Consider the following 21,312-nt stretch of genomic DNA (forward strand, 5'->3'; position numbering starts at 1 on the left):
GTGCCCTTAGCGGGAACCGAACCCGGGTCTCTCTGGACCGCAGGCCGACGCTCTAACCGCTGAGCCAAACTGGCCAGGGCTCTACATGTCTTTTAAAGGTTGATAACTCATCTCTTTTTGTCACCAAACAATATTCCATTGTTTGATATAACACCATTTATTTATCCGTTTACTTACTGAAGGACACCTTGGTTGCTTCCAAGTTTTGGCAATTATGAATAAAGCTATTGTAAACATCCCTGTGCAAGTCTTTGTGTGGGCATAACTTTTACTCCTTTGGATAAATATAAAGGTGTATGATTGCTGGATCATAAGGTATGTTTAGTTTTGTAAGAACCTGCCAGACGTCCAAAGTGGTTGTACTATTTTGTTTTCCCACCAACAGTGAGAGTTACTGTTAGTCCACATCCTTGTCAGTACTCGGTTTTGTCAGTCTCCCGGATTTTGGCCATTCTAATAGGTCTGTAGTGGTATTTTATTGTTGTTTTAATTTGCATTTCTCTAATGAATCCAGTATAATCTGGAGTCTTGTGGGCCTTGTTCCCATTCTAATGCTCTCTCCAACAGCTACTTGGTATTTTGTTGTGAGAATGTAGTATAAATGATTTAATTTGTCCCTACAAATATCCTCTCCTGTTGTTTCCAGTCTTCTGTTCTTATCAAACATGCTGCAGTCACATATTTTTTAAAATCTGTTTAGTTCCAGCAGTGGAATTGGTGGGTACAGTGTTAAAAATACTTATAATTCTGATACAACTTACTCTCTGTATATATAGTCATACCATGTTGTGCCTCTGCCTGTATTTCTCTCATGTGGGATGTCTAACTTTTGAATTTTTGCCAATCTAATAGGTGTATGATCTTAAGTTGCTATTCTCTTTCTACCAGTGAAGGTTAGCATCTTTTCATGTGTTTAAAGACCATTTTTTACCCCTGTGAACTATCTGGATCCAATGCCCACTTTTCTATTGGTTTGTAAGTCCTTTTCTTTACTGATTTTTGGTTGTTCTTTATATATTAGGGAGATTAATCATTTGTAATACAAGCTGCTAATTTTTTGTGAACTGTATATTAAAATTTTTTTTTCTTTATTGGTTTTAGAGAGAGAGGAAGGGAGAGAGAGAGAGAGATAGAAACATGGATGAGAGAGAACATCAGCTGGCTGCCTCCTGCATGCCCCTCACTGGGGATTGGGCCCACAACCTGGGCATGTGTCCTGACTGGGAATAGAACCTCTTGGTGCATGGGTTGACACTCAATCACTGAGCCACACTGGCCAGGCTTTTGTGAACTTTTTAAAAAGCCCTTGATGACTCTTTTTTTTACACATTGAAGTCATACTGTATTCATAATTTGGTGTTCTCTGCTTTTCAGTCTTAACATTATATCACCAGAATTTTTATTTTTCAAATGTAGTATGTTTTTACCCCTCAGAAGAAAATGCAGAGGAATGTAGAAGATGTTACCTTGACTTGTTTGCCACTGATACTAAGCTGATAGTGTCGTGGAGTTGGAAGTACATAGAATTTGGAGTCAGGAGACATTTGTTTGAGTCCTGGCTTTGCCACTTAATGGTTATAACCTTGTTAAAGTCTCCTAATTTCTGTGTAAAACAAATTATATAATACAGGCTCTCACAGGACATTTGTGAAGGTCAGCTCAGGTGAATTCTGTAAAAGTGTTTGGCAAACTCTAAAATGTTCGACCATTATTTATATGAATGCTAAGCAACTCTGATCACTGTCTTTCCCTTCCTACAGCCAAACACCAGACCTTCTAGATTATGCCTTTAAAAAAGGCAGTTATTTAATATTATGGAAATCAATTTGAGACAGTAATAAAACAGCAATAATAAACTCAAAGCCATAAATAGGTTTATTAAATGAAAAGAGGGATTACTTTTTTAGAGACTTTGTCCTGTTGCTGGAGGAGGCAGGGAATGAAGACAGACAGGAAAATGTGGTATATGCGTGCTGAGAAGAAAGCTCAATAAATGTCACTGTCTAAGGCCAAACAACATATTTGAAACTGAATCTGAATTCTTTGAATTCATTAAGGTGGTTTCCCTGTAGGAGTTCACCCACTGCCTCATGCTTCAGCTACCAAGAAACTTCTTAAAGCAAACAATAATTAAGGTTGTTTGTCTTAAGGCAATAATAGAATCTTAAAGGTTAAAAAAAATAGGGTGTTCCTGTTGTATTCTGTTTTGTTACTTATTGTTTAATTTTCCAATTTAAATTGTATTATATATTTTAAAATATTTTCATTTTAATAAGAGATAGGAAATATGGTTAAATATTCAAAAGCTATAAAGTCTTAGTGAGTACATTAAGCACACTGAGTTAGTTGTGTCTGGCTCTTTGTTAGTCACTTTACTTTTAATCCTCAGTAGTACACTTAGGAGAGGTAAAACACTATTATCCGTGTTTTGCAGATGAGGATACTAAGGAACAAAGAGTTTAGGTAAGTTGCCGAAGTCATATAGCTAGGAAGAAGCAGAGCAAGGACTTGAACCCAGTCTGCGTGGCTCCAGGGTCTACACTCTTTCTCACTGTGCTGTTCTGACAGGTATTTAGTAAATAGAGTAGGAAAAGCCTTTCCCTATGTCTGTGAAGAATATACAATTAAGGTTTGCTTACTTCTCTTCCTCAACAACTTTCTGCTCGACACAACCAGTATTACCAATTCATCATGCTATATATCTTGTTAGAGATATCCTTTTTGCATATATAATAAAATCTAGCGTGTTTTTTTCCTTTTCAAAAATATACATAGTAGCATTCTAACACAGTGTTTTGTATTTCTTTTTTTCAGTTAAATTTATGTTTTAGAGCTTATCATATAATTATATAAGGAGCTTCCTCATGTGTGATTGTATCAATATTGTACTTTGTTGTATGGACCTACCATAATTTTAACATTCTGTGCTTGTTTCCAGCCTGTTGCTATTCCAGATAGTGCTGTAGTGAATATCTTTTTGTACGTAATTATTGTGGACCTGTGCCAGTATACAATTCAATAATTCTGGGATAGAGTAATGAATGTTGACTATTTGGATTATGCAGACAGCAGTATGAAAGAATTAGCTCAGTGATTATTGAATAATGTATACATGGAGATGAACAGCAAAGTTCCTTTTTGGGGGATGGGTAGTAAAGGTATTTTCTAGTTTATAGCTACCAGAAAAGAATGAATAGTGCTCTTTTAAGAATTAAAGCCATCATTTTGGAAAATATTTAAAGTTTCTAAGAGTTTTTAAAGGAGAGAAAGGAAAGAAACTATTAATAATAACAAAATCTAGGAAAGCTAGCCAGGAGTGGAATCATGGTGGGCACAGTCACCTGCCCACTCAGTGTCCTTCTTGCCTCAAAAGAACTTATGCTTTTCCTCTTCAAAATTTGTTAGCATCTTCTGAAAGTTCTATTGATTGGAGATGTGTGTATGTTAAGCATGCTTATCAAGATATAAAGTACATCTAGAAGGGTTACAGGGATGCCATGCAGTAATGTTGATTAATTCATTAAGATTGCTTTCTTCCCAGTGCCTGGATTATCTGTTCTAAATTATACTGTGCACACTTAATAGATAATTTGGGATAATAGTGTGTCAGAGTTGGAAGGATGAGACCTTGAGGAATCATTTTAGTCCCAGCCCATCATTTTATAGAACATTGGACTCAAAGGTGAAGAAGTATTAGTAGGATTAGACTACTAGTCTTCCCTAAAACCCAGACATTCTCACACTGACAGCAGAGCTTGGCTGTTCCACTGATACCGAGACCACCCCAGGACAGTGGGGATGGGAGGTGGTGCCATGAGTGCCTCACACAAACTTGACCTGTTTCAGAGTTCTACCTGACATGATCCTGAACTCAGGAAGGAAGGAAGGAATTCTGTCGTCTCCTGTATTTCAGAGTTCCCTGTTCATGGAAGCCAAACTTCAGGCTGTATTGTGACTCATATTATAATACTTTGCCATTGCCATGTGAACACATATGAAGACACGTGGTTTTAGCATGTGACCCTCACAACTATATATAGCATTGTTTCAATAGAGGAGAAATAGCCTCTCCGTTACAGCCTACTTATGCATAAACTTGGACATTTTTGTTAGGCATCGGTTATATGAGAGAAAATGTGAGGGACCTGAATGTTACTTATTTCAGTTTTGACCTTCCCTTAAACATAGTGAGCATTACATTTGTCAGCAGTCTCTTATCCTACAGTTCCAAAATCCTGAAATCTCCCAATATTTTTGGAACTGACCTGAACTGATGTGGTTATTTATAGTTTCTACCTAATCCACTTAGTGTAAATATTCTTGACTTGGGCTGGTGAAATATTAATTTGTTTGATTTGGGGGTTTGACTACACCTCAGATTTTCTAGGAAGCATACATAATATATAGTATGAGCTTCTTTCTATAACCTATGGAATTCTGGAACATCAGGCCCCAAGGATCTCAGTTAAAGGATTGTGTATCTGAACTCATCTTTGAGTTATGCTTGACAATTTAAAAAGTACTTTCATACTTAATTCTCTGTTTTTCCCAACCACCATGTGAGATAGATAAGGCAGGTACATTTTGGGAATGCTGAGTCCTGTAGTAAGTTGAAAGCGTCAGAGCTAGAGTTGGAAGCTGTGTTTACTCTGGTGAATACTAATCCATGGTCCAAGCATCATGTCCTCTCTGATTTGCACTCATCCCCCACTTTGTGGACTTGACCTTTTTATCCTTTAAGTTTTCCATAAGCCATACAGACATTTATCGTTGTACCTGTAACACTATAGTTTACTTATTTATTTATGAGTTGGCCTTCCCATATCAGATTGTAAGCATTTTGAGGTAGGAACTGGATCTAGTTAATTTCTAGTCCTGGTATCTGTCATGGTCTCTGGGTCAAGCCAGGTGTTAAAAGTGTGTGGACAGAATGAATGCAGAGTGTGGTTTTGGACTCATATTACAGTGAGTGCTCTTTCCATGCTATGCTGCCAATCATAGGGGTTTATTCTTTCATCCCACACATTTCTTTTACAAAAGGAATAAAGGATTTACATATCCCCTACTTTCTTGAAGACAGAAAAAGTTGCAGCCAACATTCAATATAAATTTCTTTTGATAAAAGAACAGAGATGCACATAATTGGAATCATTTTAATTTTATTTTATTCTGGAATCATTTAGAAATTATATCTTTAGGTTAGCATTATGTATTAAAGCTTCTGATGTGAGTTGGAACCTGTAAGTGCCTTTTTGCTATATTCTTGACCACAGGACAGCAATTCACTGGTGAATTTTTATGTAGTTCCTCTGAAACTACACTAGGCGATTTGTGCAGCTAAGGCTGTATTGGTACAAAACAGGGGAAGAGAGGAAAGCCAACTAATTTGCAAATTACTTTTCCTGTTAGCTATCTTCTAAGAATACTAACCTAGCAAAAGAAAAAGAAGGAATTTCAAATTTGTTACTGCCATCTATTTACATAATTTTATTCTTAAAATAAATAGCTTGTTACTGGCTGGGAAATAATGTACGTTGTGCTGACCAGGTGAACTCTGATTGCCATCTCAGGCAGTCTTCCTTTTTTCCTCCACTAGTCTTTCTTTATTTTCTGGTGGTAGTCATTAGGTTCTCCTTGCTGTTCCTGAGCAAACATTTTTTTTTTTAAATCATCACCCGAGGATACTTTTCCACCTATCTCAGATAGAGTGGGAGGGAGGGAGAGAGAGAGAAACATTGATGTGAGAGAGACACATCGATTGGTTGCCTCCCGCACGACCCAACCAAGGCCTGGGACCGAACCGAAACCGAGGTACGTGCCCTTGACTGAAATCGAACCCGTGACCCTTTGGTCCGAGGGCTGGTGCTCTAACTGCTGAGCCAAACTGGCCAGGGCCTGAGCAAACTTTCTGAGAGGGTTTCTGTTTGTATTTAGAAACTTTTTTGAGAAAGAACAGAGGAGCCGTGGGAATGGGCAGAAAAGAGAACAAAGAAAAGGGCTTAAAGATGGCTGGGAAATATCCTTGTAAACATAGTACGCTTCATAGGACCAGGAGGTACATTTGTTCACTGCTTTATCCAGTCCTAGAGGAATGTGTGGCGCGTAGGAGGCATGTAGGAGCTACTTGTTAAATGGATAGTATCTGCCAGTTTTTGTTGTGATGATTATCGTTGGTTTGGTTTGCTTTCATTTACGCTTTCTTGGACCATTTAAATTTCCCTATCATTCCTGACTCCTTAAACATTCACATTATTGGATTTCAAGACCGCTCATTAGACTCTTTATGTAAACTTACTTTTCACTATATGGGGTTGTTTCCTTGAGAGCAAGAGGGAAGGCACTTTTGAAGGATGTAGTCTTCTTTCATTGATCATGCTTCAACATGGGTGTACTTGTGTCCACTTTTCACCTAATTCCTGTAAAAGTTCGAGGGAGGAATCAAACAACAACACTAGAACTGGTCTTGGAGGACATAGCAAATCAGATTGCAACAAGTCATATGACCGCTCTCATCCTCATCAGCCATAACTCCTTGAAACCCTGGGTGTGTGAGTTAGTACCACCTCTCCGTTTGCCCTGAAAATGGTGTTCTCAAACAGCTTTAGTTTTCTCCTAAAACATAGGTGAAGTCATGTCATTCCCTTCCTCAGCAAGTTAGAATGACACACTGTTGCTTGTGGAGCAAACATAGTATATTCCTTGGCATAGCTAGCATTCAAGGTCCTCCACAACTAGTCCTGAACAGTCTTTCCAGCCTCACTTCCTGTATAATTCTTTTGCGCCTAGACATGTTCCAACTACCCAAGACTTTGACATTGTACCATTTCACTTGTCATGTTTGTGCCATGCCTCAGTCTGCAAAGACTCTGTCCCCTGTTCATTATCACAAGCCTAATCCTTGCCTTCCTTCATAACTTCATTAGTTCAAATATTGCTTCTTCCAGGAATTTTTTCTGTTCTCTTGCTCTCTATATTCTGCCTTGTGCTCTTATTTTCATGCAGTTATCTACATGATTGCATCATCTAGGTTTAAGTTCTTTGAGAACAGGGGCTTATACATTTCTTATTCGTTGTATCCCCCTTGAGCACCAGCATTCCTTGCCTTCTCTTGGCTTGTAGAAACATAACTCCAATCTTTATCTCTGTTATCACATACTAGCTTCCTCCTGTGTCTGTGTCCAGATTTCTCTCTTTTTATGAGGACACCAGTCATTGGATTAGTGCTGATCCTAATCTTGTAGGACCTCAGCTTAATTACCACTGTAAAGACCCTATTTCCAAACAAAGTCATATTCACAGGTTCTGGGAATTGGGGATTGAACAGATTTTTTGAGGCAACATAATTCAACTCCAATATATGGTTATATATATTTTATAGAGAATTCTGTTTTCTGTACTCAAAATCATCTGAACTGTTGCTTACCTTTTTTTTTTTTAATCCTCACCCGAGGACATTTTTCGATATTTTGTTCAGATAGAGTGGGAGGGAGAGAGAGAGAGAGAGAGAAACATCGACGTGAAAGGGACACATGGAGTGGCTGCCACCCACACGACCCAACCAGGGCTGGGGACAAACTGCAACCGAGGTATATGCCCTTAGTGGAAACCGAACCCGGTCTCTCTGGACCTCAGGCCGATGCTCTAACCGCTGAGCAAAACCAGCCAGGGATGTTGCTTACCTTTCAGATAAGTCATTTAGACTTTGTTTACATGCTTCCTGATCTTGATGAAATAGAACCAGAAATAAGACCGGACTTCACTTCCAACAAGGCAAATCTTAGCATCATAGAATTTTAAATCTAAAAGGATCCATATAAACTTTTGGTTTATATTTTACAGTGAGAAAAGTAGACAAATTATTTTGTCGTGCTCAAGTCACACAGCGGTGACCATAAAGTGGACAGATAATACCATGTCCCCTTGATGCCAAGGATAGTGTTCTTTCCTTGCTTTCAGAAAAACAAAAAACAAAAAACAAAGAAATGAGGTGGTTCTGATGAGAATAAATGTCTTTAAAGTAGTAATATACTTTAAGGCAAAAGCTCAAGGCCTATTTTTCTTTTTCTTTTTTTAATTTTTTATTTATTTTTTTGTTACAGATATTTCACCTTTTTTACCCCATTGGCACCCCCCTCCCCACCCCACCCCCACCCCGTCCCTGGCTTAGTTGTCCATGTCCATTGGTCATGCATACATGCATATAAGTTCTGTGGTCAAGGCCTGTTTTTCATACCCCTTTGAATCATGCCAAGTTGCCCTCGGTAAAGCACTGGGAACCCTGGATGGTGCTCATAGATGCTCCATAGTAACTGCTGGTTGAATGTTGAAGTGACTGTGCACATGAAGAGAATAAATGATGTGTGTGATTATGAACATGTCAAGCCCTTTTGTATGGAGCATGGTGAGGAAAAGAGGTGACAGTATGCTAGGAGATTTCCCTGGATTATCTCCTTTAATCTTAACAACAGGCCCTACAGTGCTGCTTGAGGGGACTTTCCCAAGGCCAGGAAACCAGTGGGAGGCCGAGCTGAGATTTGATCCCACGTCTGTCTCAGTCTGAAGTGCTCATTTAATCTTTGTACTTCACCAAATTACTTAACTAATTTCCTCTAATATTAATGATGATAAATGTCAAAATTATAATTAGGTGTTAAACCAAAGATCATATGGATATGGAAGAAAGTGAATAGAGTTTTTCTCATATTTTATAAAATACATTTCAAGGCACATGGGTCAAAAAAATTGGACAGTCTTGCCCTGGCCGGTTTGGCTCAGCGGTTAGAGCATTGGCCCGTGGACCAGAGAGTCCTGGGTTCGGTTCCCACTAAGGGCATGTACCTCGGTTGCAGTTTGTCCCCAGCCCCGGTTGGGGTCTTGTGGGTGGCAGCCACTCAATGTGTCTCTTTCACATCGATGTTTCTCTCTCTCTCTCTTCCTCCCTCATTCCCTCCTGCTCTATCTGAAGATGAATGCAAAAAAAAAAAAAATGTCCCCAGATGAGGATAAAAAAAAAAAATTGGACAGTCTTGACATGCATACTTTCCCCTGCCCCACATCTTTTATTTCCATCTTTTTAAAATTGAAGACTAATATGAAACATTTAATAAGGTGTTGTAATTATTATTAAATTTTAGCTCTTCTAGACAGGCTGTCCTCAGTTTGATATTTGAGTCAGTGTTACCCCTCAAAAATAAGGATTTGACAAAGACAAATATCACATGTTCTCACTTATTTGTGAAATAAAATGAACAAAATAAGCTAATGAACAAAATAGATCTAGAGACATGGAAGTAGGAAACAGATTGACTAACTTTAGGGGGAAGCAGATTGGGCGGGGGTGGGGATGGGGGGGCAAGAAGAGATAAACCAAAGAACTTATATGCATAACCAGTGGACACAGCAGTATGGTGAAGGGGGTGGGGAGTGGAAAGGAGGGTGTCAAAGGGGGGAAAAGGAGGGACATCTGTAATTTTTTAAAAAATTAATAACTATTTAAAAATTATTCACAATGCAAGTGAAAAAAGATGGATTGAACAACTTGCTTTGTAAATTATGCTATTTTGGCAAAATGTAATTGTAGGGGCAAAATAGACTGAATAAGAAAACACAAAGTAATTAAATCTTTGTTGAATTTTCACTTTTAAGAACTTTAACCTGTGTACTATGTTTTAATAATCACAGAGAGTGTTTTTAGTGACCTTGTGAAATTTTAAAATTTAGTGGTTTGGGGCACAATCATTAGGACTTTTTGGTTCTAAATGACAGGAAACTAACTCCAGGAGTAGTGTTCACTCAGGAACAGCTGGCTTCAGTTGCCAGCAGGAATCTGTCTCATTCCGTTGCTCACCTCTGCTTTCCTCCACGTTGACTTTATCTTCAGAAAGGCTCTCACCTCATAATAGCAAAAAATAGGCACCAGCAACTCCCAGGATCACAATTTATCAGCCGAGCCACTGAGTGTGGGGACTAGCTGTCACAGTCTCGCTGGGTGTCACACAGTCATGTCTGTTTGGCCAGGCCTGGATACTTCTGGACTGAGAGTGGAAAGTGATTTCCAAAATTAACTTGCCATGTTGTTATGAAAATTAGGAGGAAGGGATGCAGAGCATAGTGGCTTAGGTTATTAAAAGAAGGTACAACCAGAACTTTGTTCTTTTGTTGCTGGGATTTAAGAAAACACACCAGCTACCCTAAAAGAACATGTTCAATGTTAACTACCACTGCCTGAAAAACAAAAGGACCAGAAACGCACAGGTTGTGATTAAAAAAATAGCAACATTACCAATTCTCTTAAGTATTTATTACCATTTTGGAGCACTCATTGTGTGTCAGCCTCGGCGGGAAGCACTTGACATATTTCATGTAGTTCCTACGGCAGCATGTGGCGTGGGCAGTGATACTCTCATTGTGCTGATGAAGAAGTAGGAGCTCAGAGTTAGGATTTGAATCCAGACTTGTCTGACTTCAGTTGTACTCTTAGTTTTATAGTTTGCTTTTGTTAGTCTGTCTGTCTGTCTAACTATCCATCCTCTATCCCTTCAGGACAACTCTCCCTCTTCCAGCATTCTCTAAGCAGTTAGCACCCCTTTTGCTTCAGGCACCCATCCAGTTCACCACGAAATCTTATCAGTTCTGCCCCCTGAACATCCCTCTTTTCTCTACCTCCATCACTGTAGCTTTCATTATGAAGGGACTGAACTCATAAAAAACTCTATTTGGCCTTCTTGCTTCCAGCCTTAATCTGTCCCACCCCTGTTTTCCTTAGGGCAGCAAGATTGAATTTGAAAAAAGTATAGACCAGAGTTTATCAACCTTTGTTTACCTTGGCTTCTCACTGCACTTGGGCAGGATCCTGGCCCCTGCCTACCTTCCCAGCCTACCATTCAAGCTCTCTTACTCCCTCTGCCCCTCCCCCCTTTCTCAGTTGCATCACTCTTTTAACATGTCCCACCCTCTTCTTATTGTGTTCTTCATTCTCACACTTGATCTCTTGAACTCTTCTTCAAGTTTGTGTTTAAATGTCACTTCCTTAAATCAGTTAGGGACTTCCCTGCCCTATATCCCACCCTTAAATCTGAAAATTGGAGACTCTTATTACATCCTTTACTTATGGCAGTCCATAGTTACACATTTATATATGATTGTTAGCCCAGCATTCCCCACTAAACTATGTACGTACTTACTCTATGAAGGCAGGAACCAAGTCTTTTTAGTTAATTAACTGCTGAATCTGTAGCAGTGACAGTGCCCAGGACATAGTAGACACACAAATATATGTTGAATGGACTAACAGACTAATAATTGAATATGCCCAAAGCAGTGCCTTTCAAATGATTACCCTTTCTATTTTTTTTTTTAAATATGTTTTTGTTAATTGTTTAGAGAGAGAGGAAGGTTGAGAGAGAGGAAAACATCTACGTGAGAAACATCTATCCTCTGCCTCCTGCACGCCCCCTACTGGGGATCGAGCCTGCAACCCACACATGTGCCCTGACCATGGGATGATGCTCAATCCACTAGCCACACTGGCCAGCTATAATTCTTGCATTCTGATTTTATTTTATTTTAGGAACTAATCTATGTTTAGAGCAGTTTTATTCCAGTAGCTTTTCTAATAAATTAGCCATGCTTCCTTTATTTTTTATTGTTTCAGCAATTCGGATGCTGTTTAGTGATACACTTGGTTTTTAAAACTTCTTTATCAGAGCCAGCTGTAATAGAGGAAAATACTAAGTCTTCGGATGTGTAATTCCTCCCCGTTTGACCTGAGCGTGGGTGGGTGGGGGAGAGAAAGAGAAGGCTCTACTGACTTGTTCCGAATGGTTCCCAGGCCAATGACCAAAAAGCTTAACACTCATAGACCTCAGGTGTGCCATTCCCAGAACCCAGACATCAAATTTAGCTCTCTCCACATGTCCTTAGGATTTCTGGCCACCATCTTTGCCCAAAGTGGCTTTCGAAGGAGAAACTTTCTCTCCAATGATTTAATATTTAAAGCAGTCTTCCCAGCCTTTGTCATGGGCACTGGCATTATGTGGATGGCCCGTTGGAGTCCACAGACAAGGCTGTCTGTCCCAGGTCTGAAGGGATAGCTCTCTCGCATGCTTGTGGCCTTCCGATGTGCACACAGGCATGTTGGTTGGGAAACTTTTCTCTCCATGATTTTTTTTTTAATCCTCACCCGAGGACATTTTTTTCCCATTTTTTGTTCAGATAAAGTGGGAGGGAGAAAGAGAGAGAGAAACATCAATGTGAAAGGACCACATTGAGTGGTTGCCACACTCACGACCCAACCAGGGCCGGGGACAAACTGCAACCGAGGTACATGCCCTTAGCGGGAACTGAACCCGAGTCTCTCTGTACCTAAGGCCGATGCTCTAACTGCTGAGCCAAATCAGCCAGTGCTTCTCTCCATGATTATTCCACATGTTGCAGATACCATAACTTCTTTCTCTTTTTTTCATCCATAGCTGGTCATGTTCGGAGTTTGACCTGAACGAGATTCGCCTGATAGTTTACCAGGACTGTGAAAGGCGAGGCAGACAAGTCTTGTTTGATTCTAAAGCTGTTCACAAGATTGAAGAGGAGGTGGCAACTCAGGTATGAAATGCGGATTTGCTTTCATCTTTTTTGTTTGTGCTTTTAACCACCTGTCTGATCAATCATTTGTTTTATTTATTTATTTATTTTTAGAGAGAGAGATTGGAAGGAAAAGGGAGAGAGAGATAGAAGCATTGATGAGAGAGAACATCGATTGGCCGCCTCCTGCATGCCCTGCACTGGGGATCTGGCCCACAACCTGGGCATGGGCCCTGACCAGGAATCAAACTGGCGACCTCTTGGTGCATGGGTCGATGCTCAACCACTGAGCCACACTGGATGGGCCATTTATTAAAGCATAATCATCTCTATATTGTACACTGCCATTGATAGTTCAGAAGACACAAAAGAAAAGCTTCCTGACCTCTCCCCCACCCCCAGCTGCATTTGTATTCTTTTTTTTTTTTTTTTTTTATCCTCACCCGAGGACATTTTTCCATTTTTTGTTCAGATAGAGCGGGAGGGAGAGAGAGGAAGAGAGAAAGAGAAACATCCATGTGAAGGGACACATCGAAGTGGCTGCCACCCACACGACCAACCAGGGCCGGGGACAAACTGCAACCGAGGTACGTGCCCTTAGCGGGAACTGAACCCGGGTCTCTCTGTACCGCAGGCCGACGCTCCAACCGCTGAGCCAAACCAGCCAGGGCTGCATTTGTATTCTTATTAATATACAGGTGAAACTCTTAGCAAGTAATCATGACAGGTGCTAAGCAGTGTACTATAAATATTACTAGAGGTGAATTTGCTGGTGAGTAGCAATCTAGTAGGATTTTGATACTAAATATATACAGTGTAATGAGAAATCTGAGAACTCTAAAATTCATGAAGTGTTTTAGCCTGAAGGGAAATTAATAGATCATTCTGTCTAGTATTTCTCATAGATAGTATTACAGAGCACTAGGTTAAACAAATTCAGATAGCTCTCTTCAGTATAGGGCTTCAGTATGCTACCATGCATTGTCATCTTCATTCGAAAGGGAGTGCTTCTCAAACCCGTCTGACCAAGAACACTTTCATTTATTTCCTTTTCTTAGTGGAAAGTGGTGTTGAGGGGCAGAGTGTGGGAGGATCTCGTGATGGGTAAAGTGATCCTTTGGAGCCAGGATGGGAAAGGTAAAGTGATGTGTCCAGGTGAGGTGCAGAGTCTGGTCCTCCCTGAGTCTCCTGGACATCAGTCCAGGGGACTTGCAAGTTATCACCTTTAGACCTTTCATTCTCTTTCCAATAGTTCTTCGACTGTCTGCAAATTAAATCCACTTGTATTCATCCTTTTCATGTTCAATAACTTGCTACCTCTACTGACAGAATTCTGGCAGTTTACAGAAATGTGTAGCTAAGTAAATGAATAGTTTTATCACAGTCTTTGTTTCATCAGGGCCAAGGGGCTGTTTTCCTGCTTTTGATAAGGATCTTTTCTGCAGGAAGGAAGTGTTTGGTTAAAGGCAGTTGAACTGGGTGGATTCCGTAGTGCGTTCAAGTGGAAATCTGCCAGAGAGCTAATCATTGCAGTAGTTGTTGGGCTTGTTAGGTAGGTTTGGGGAGGGGGAAGGCTTGAAATGTCTCAAGTGATTCACCTGTAAGCTTTAATGGTAGACTTGTATCTACCACAAGTTTAGGTGAGCCAGCACTTGACCCTTTGTTTGGTGGATGGGATGTGCTTTCCCCTTGATTTCCCACATCATTTCCTATTTCCCTGAAGAACTTGCACAGATGGTTTATTTGAGGGTTCCTAAATGGTCATAACAGGTGGAGGGGAAAAAATGATAACCGGTTTTCAAAAAGCAACTGGAATCTTCAGTATATCAGAGCACTGCTGACACTGGCAGCTGGAGCACAAGCTTTCTTGGAAGTGCTCACTTAATCAAAAAGGCAGCGAGGTCCAGGGAGGTTTGTAACGTGCCCAAGGCTACAGAAAGTTCAGTGGGCGCTCCGTTCACTGTACCAGGTGCTATCTCCAATTATAGGCTCTCAGAATGTTGTACCCCAGCCAAAGGGTCTGACAGTCCGTGAGGCAGGTGTGGACTTCAAGTCACTTTGGGCCCTCTGAGGGGCTGGATTGTGGCTTAAGTGGTATTAAGTAACAGCGAGATCTGAAGAGGGTGTTGAGGGAGTGCCAGATGCTTGGGAATAACTAAGTGCAACTTTGAATGCTGTCACTGCTGGAGTGACTGTTACGGACCAGCACAGTGTATGTTTCCCTTACATTCTTCCCCATTTTCAGCCTTTCACCCCTTGGCAGGCACAGAACGTCATGAGTTTGTATCTGGCACATGACTGCAGGCATTTGCATTAGCCCACCAGTGTGACTGTCACATTGGAGATCAGATAAGCTGCAGTTGCATTCATGGTTTTCCAGGCAAAAGCTGCACACAGAAAAGCAAATAAGACTCGGAATAGCGACAGCTTATAGAGGACACAGGATGCTTCTGTAGGAAGTAATGATTTTGGTGTAGAAGGAAGGGAAAATTTAATACAGGTGTATCTTTATACCTTTATGTCCTAAAATTAACAGTGAGCTCTATTTAGGGAATGTATAGCAGATAACCTTCTATTACCTCTAACCTTTAAAGGCCAAATTTCCATCACATGCTGTATAATTCGCAGGAGCTCCTGTTTCAGAGCTTTGGCTTCATCTTTCACAAGCTCAACCTCATGATTTTCTTTCCGATTACCTTTAAAGGAGATGTCATTGAAAACACAAACCCAGTCTTTCCAAATTTATATTTTTGTCTTCTTAGTTCCATTTGGTAAAACTTTGAATTTAAAGCAATGTCTTTCTCATCGGTTTTATAAATTTTGACTCTTATTTAGTACTCAAAATCCGGTAATAACAGAAATAGAGATCGGAGCTCATTGGTGATTTTAAAATATGAACTGGAAAGTAAATAATATTTGTATTATTTAAGGAGAATAAAGTCTTAATGCATAACCCACCACCTTCTGTCCAGTGCCCGTCTCCAGCATTTCACCTCCCAAATATTATAGACTCTTAGGAACCACACTTTTGTCCTCAATAAAAGAAAAATCAAAGCTTCCAGTTTTCTGTGCACTGAGGTACAACATAACGGAAAGTTTTAACAATGGAATTCCCAGTGAGGAGCCTGTGGAGGAAGCCTGATACATTGAGCTGCACTTTACCTTGCCTGTCTCTCCCAACCCAGAAAACAGAGGATGTCCCTCTCAAAGTGTCAGCCAAGTGCTGTCAGGGAAGCAGCAGCAGCAGCAGCAGCAGCATCTCCTCCCACAGCTCGTCCGGGGGATCCTCGCAACACGCAAAGGAGCAGCTTCCCAAGTACCAGGTAACCCACCCTTTCGTGTGGAATACCCCTGGGAGTGAAGTCATTTCCTGGAGTTTCTCCACAGGGAGTAATGCCTGCTGGAGGGTTCCACTCCAGGGATATGAGAATCAGGGTTACAAAACCTGCTCTCTTAAATGTTTCACGCCGGTGCTATTGATGTACAGTGGCTTTTATCTCTTGATACAAACTGTGATCGAGCAGAGGTGATCCAGTATAATACTTACCGAATGAGGAAGAAATATTGCAAATGAGGTAAACCCTCTGGTTTTGCTTGCTTTGTTGTCAGAAGTATATTAATACACATATATTTTCCAGCTTTGTTATCAGAACTCTAAGGATTCTGGAAATGTACATGGTCCTTCTAAGAAAATGGAAGGATGAAAACCTTGAATAGAAGAAAGAAAGGGCAAGACCTAGCTTGAATGTGAAGGACAGAGGGCTGGGAGCATTTTTCACACTGTGTGTGTATGTGTGTGTGTGTGTGTGTGTGTGTGTGTGTGTGTAAGGCAGTAGAGACTAGGGATTAGGGTTTTTGAGAAATATATTAGCTAACTAGATATAAGAGAAGAAAAGTTCTCTAAATATTGATTGAATAACAGATGGCTGTTAATTGATGGAAGCCATCTGAATTTTTTCTTTTTCGACCCACGTAGAATTTGTCATGTTGCTGGAAGAGCAAGCCAAGGAAATGACCAGCAGCCTATAGACCATCAGGTCTATAGAACTGATTAATTACCTGGTCAGGATTTTGCCATACATTTGCCATTATTTCCTAGTGCTGCTAGGTCTCAAAACAGTTCATGGTTTAAATAGTACAGAGTAAAGTTTAGCTGGTTGAGAATCACAGTTGGCATTTGGACCTTGTAGCCCAAGAAAAAGCAGATTATACAGTGGAGGTCATGGGTGGAAGTTATTAATAAAGAATGTGAAAGCCAAGTTGGTTTCCATCTGCATGTAGTAAGAAGAGGTTAGTTTTAGCCGTAACCAGAGAGGAGCGGAGTTAAACAAGGCTGATAGATTTGTTTCTCTTTCCTCCTCTGCAAACAGGTACAGGTAGGTGTGTATATGTGTTTGTGTGTGTGTGTACTTGTGTGTATATCTGTGTGTGTGTGTGTGTGTGTGTGTGTGTGTGTATTTGGAATTAAAAAAAGATTGAGAAGAGAGGTTAAGGATGGTGCCCATGCTTTGCTTGGGTGGAAAGCATGCTAGCAGAGACTCTGGCTGGTGGGCTGGGTCACAGAGAGATGGTTGTTTTGTTTTGGTCAAGCTATGCTGGGATATATTTGTTCTGTTCGTCAGTGTCACCAGCATTTAGGATAGGTGCTTAGAATACTATATTCAGTTCATTAATTCACATATCATAATATGTTCATAATATTCAACTATGATATGTCAATGAATGCATTTTGGATATAGGATCCTAGAATTCAAGGAGAGGTTTCAACTTAGAGCTAAAGATTTGGGGGATAATTCCTACGTAAAGAATAATCAAAATCATGAGAATGGTTGAGAATATAGACAGTGAGTAGGAGGCCCTCTGGGGAACAACTCTGCTCAAGGGATGATCTGGGAAAGAAGAGATTGAAAAGGAGTTATTAAGAGCATGAAATACCATGAGAGACACTGAAGAAAGCAAACTGGAAAGTGCCCATTGGAGTTGACATGGAGGTGGAGTCATCACTAGCACTGTTTGAACAGAGGAGGCTGCAGTAGGTTAACAAGCAGATGAGAGGGGCAAAGTGAAGGCAGTGCAGTCTACCCTTTCAGATGATGAAGCGTTGGAAAAACAGGTCAGAAGCTAGAGGGGTGAATATTCAAAAAAGTTTTTTTGTGAAACTTCAGAGGTACCAAACCATCCATTATATTTGAACCCTCATAAACCCTGCCTGTACCAATAGGCATTTTTGTTCAATACTGTTCATTATTTTTATTTAAAATTTTTTTTCTTCTATTGATTTTAGAGAGAGAGGAAAGGAGAGGAATAGAGAGATAGAAACATCGATGAGAGAGAATATTGATTGACCGCCTCCTGCATATGCCCCCCACTGGGGATCCTGCCCACAACCTGGCTGGGCATGTTCTCTGGCAGGGAATCGAACCGGCAACCTCTTGGTGCATGGGTCAGTGCTCAACCACTGAGCCACACCAGCCAGGCAATACTGTTCATTATTTGATTGAATAATACTGAACCATATATTTTTTTTTAGGATATGTTCTTAATATCAAGGGAAGAGTGACCCCGTTTCTTTCATAACTTAATCTTTCTGTTTAGAGTTTATCAATAGAGATAATAAAAGCATTTGTTTCTCATAACAAAATTAAAGATACACTGATAAAACACTAGGATCCTTGTGAAGATATTGTGTATAAAGAAGAAATCATGAACATTAGTAATAATTTGAGAAAAAATAGGCCATCCCCATTAAGATTCTAAAATGACCAATACGGTCTTTGAGAAATAATTACCTGGTAAACCAAAGAGGGAGCCAGAAAATAATGAACATTATTTTCTGTTGCACATCATGTTGTGCCACATTCTAACTTCGGTTTCTGTTTCTTTCATGGGGGGCAGTACACAAGACCAGCATCAGATGTCAACATGCTAGGGGAAATGATGTTTGGCTCCGTTGCAATGAGTTACAAGGGCTCCACTTTGAAGATACACTATATACGGTGAGTTTGGGCTTCTTTTCTACTGGTTGTGAGATGTGGAATGATCGTATTGACTCAATTCAAAAATGCATTTCTTTTTCTTTCGTACTTTTATTTTTCCCAGCTCTCCTCCACAGCTGATGATTAGTAAAGTGTTCTCTGCTAGAATGGGCAGCTTCTGCGGAAGTACAAATAAGTAAGTGTGGGATTTTGCATGCCCCCTCCCCCATTTTTTTAAGTGGCTATTTCGGCACAGAGTAACCTTTTCAAGGGCCACAAGGCCTTTTGAAATGAGAAGCAGGATGAGTCCACATTAACACAGGGATCTTAAAAGTGGCCATTTTCCTATACATAGTGCATATGAAAAGGCTTCTGACTTTATCAGGTAGCCTTAAAGACAAAGGACCATTTCTCTGTATTTTCTGGGCCCCTCTGTTACCCACTCTGTTCTTACTATCATCACTAAGCGTCCATTTCCTGGAAAATGGATAGTGAAGGGGGAAAGCAGGGGCCACATTAATGAGTTTATGAAATTTACCAATATTATTTTATCCCTAAACAAATGTGAAGACTTATTTGTTAGTGTGTTTGTTTATTTAAGGAATGAAGCACATAGAAGTTTTCCCAGGCTGCTGAGGACCTGGTGGCAGGATGGGTTGTGCAGGCCTGCCATCTGGTCAGCTGTCAGTCTGGCCTCTGTCATCGGCTGGTGCTTGGGCCATGCGGTTTCCTTTTCACTCCTGAGTTTTTTCTTCCTCAAAGTTTATACTTCTGTGTAGACTGAAATAGCTAACTTAACTCTTATTCTGGTACATTTGTTTATATGTTTGGAACTTTCCAAGCAGAAATATTGTACATACTTTTTAAAACAAACATTTATTATACCTTGGTAAGTTAGAAAGAAAGGTTAGTTATAAATTAAAGGGGCATCCTTATGAGTCAAAGGAAGGCTGTTATCCTAGGAAGTAAAAAATGTATTCCTTTGTAGATTTGGGTACCATTGAGTAAGTTCACGTACTCTTCCTCAAAATACTGACTTTACTTGTTTCAGCACTTAACCTTGGACTGTCGTGATGTAAACCAGCATGGGAAGTGATGTTTATTTCTTGTGAGAGATTCTTTTTCAGAGTCTTGATATTACCTGAACATTTATTACACTAACTCCCCATAATAGAATAATGAGCTCAGATCTCACTTAAAATCATTTGGCCTCATTATTCTGTATTATTTTCAAAATATTTGTATTTATTTTACTTCTTATAAGTACAATAAATTAATCAAATCTGCTTCCCTCACATTTGTGTATATTAATAATCCTGAAAGTTTGCATGTGAACTCAAACTCCTATAGGAATCATATCAATTTCTGTTATAACCTCCTCCTGAAAAAAGTTATTGAATTGCTCATTGATGTTAACTAAGAGTTCAAATTAATTTTATTTTGAAGGTTTATGTAAAACTACTTTTGAAATGAATAGTAACATTTTTAATGTCATTCACTAAAGCAAACTTTAGAAATTAGTAGCATTATCCCATGTGTCAGTCACTGATCAAAATTTATAGAGTTTGACCCTGGCTGGTGTGGCTCAGTTGGTTGGAGCATCATCTCATACACCAAAAGGTTGTGGGTTTTCCTGGTCAGGGTACAAACCCAGGTTGTGGGTTCGACCCCCAATCATGGTGCAGATGAGAGGCAACTGATCTTGATGTTTCTCTCTCACTCTTGCTCTCTCTCTCATCAATTAAAGATTACAGAGTTGGGTGTCCCATTATGTAATGGGAAAATGTTAGGAATGTAGTTTAGTTTTATAGATTGGACTACCTCCAAAAAGCTTTTCTTTTCCTTTAACAAATTCCCCTAACGTTTAATTCCCATTGGTAGATGTGAGACTTCATTCATTTATAAAGAAAAGTTTGAGCAACTGATAAGTTGTTTATATTTGAGAGTCATTAGAAAACAACTTTATTTGTCTCTTGACATTTTTCTCCTCTGTCTCCCTTCTCCTTCTCCCTGGATTTAGCTTGCAAGACAGCTTTGAATACATCAACCAAGACCCCAATTTGGGAAAGCTGAACACAAATCAGAATAATTTTGGTCCTTGTCGTGCTGGAAGTAACTTAGGTAAAATCAGCCGCATGAATGGGTTCTTTCTTTCTGAATGCCACTGTTGTGGGTGTGTTTTGTTTTATTTGACTGTGTTGTGTGTGTGTATTTTTTGTTTGTTTGTGTTGCATTATCTTGAATCTGTGTTTATTTTTTGTGTACACTTTGTTTGCCCTCCTCTGTGTGTTTCTGTCCCTAGGTCTGCTGCAGGCATGCAGCAGCAAGCTGCTGCAGGGGGTGGCAGAAGGAGGACCTCTCCGGCTTACCCGCAGTGCTTCTTTCTTTGCAGGTTTGTGTGGAATGCTGAGTACAGTGTGACCCACACACACATTAATACATCCTGTGCAGGTTCCTAGAAAAAATCCTATTTGGTACCTCTCTAGAAATCCAAGGGGCTCCTGAGATATGAGTTTCAAAGGCAGCCCAGTTCATGGTGTTTTGAAAATTCCACCAGTGAACCTCTATTGTAAATGTCTTTGTTAAACCCCAGGCTAAGCTGATTTTGGTCTGAAATGAGCCCTTAGTGTTTCTAAGAGGATTATATTTTCTGATTTTTGTAGGCCTCTTCTGCTGCTATGAACTTTCCCCCTTTGCCATGATATATTTTATCATTTATTCACCTGCATCCATACCTGCACAGAGTTTCTTCAAAAGT

General features: G+C 40.0%; 1 protein-coding gene across 4 annotated transcripts in view; it reads left to right on the forward strand.

The window, feature by feature from the left end:
- The window catches only part of FNIP2 (folliculin interacting protein 2), a 129,462-nt gene that overhangs the window by 50,677 nt on the left and 57,473 nt on the right, over window positions 1-21,312 (forward strand). For 2 of the 4 annotated variants that reach the window (XM_036239918.1, XM_036239917.1), the window contains exons 2-7: window positions 12,471-12,600; window positions 15,765-15,902; window positions 18,475-18,575; window positions 18,679-18,750; window positions 20,575-20,675; window positions 20,857-20,946. In XM_036239918.1, the coding sequence (XP_036095811.1) occupies window positions 12,471-12,600; window positions 15,765-15,902; window positions 18,475-18,575; window positions 18,679-18,750; window positions 20,575-20,675; window positions 20,857-20,946 (632 nt within the window). The remainder of the gene's footprint in view (window positions 1-12,470; window positions 12,601-15,764; window positions 15,903-18,474; window positions 18,576-18,678; window positions 18,751-20,574; window positions 20,676-20,856; window positions 20,947-21,312) is intronic. The other 2 variants (XM_036239920.1, XM_036239919.1) reach the window with 1 other exon arrangement.

This window comes from Molossus molossus, unplaced genomic scaffold, assembly GCF_014108415.1.
Source record: "Molossus molossus isolate mMolMol1 unplaced genomic scaffold, mMolMol1.p scaffold_m16_p_4, whole genome shotgun sequence".
In the NCBI taxonomy this organism is placed as follows: Eukaryota; Metazoa; Chordata; class Mammalia; order Chiroptera; family Molossidae; genus Molossus; species Molossus molossus.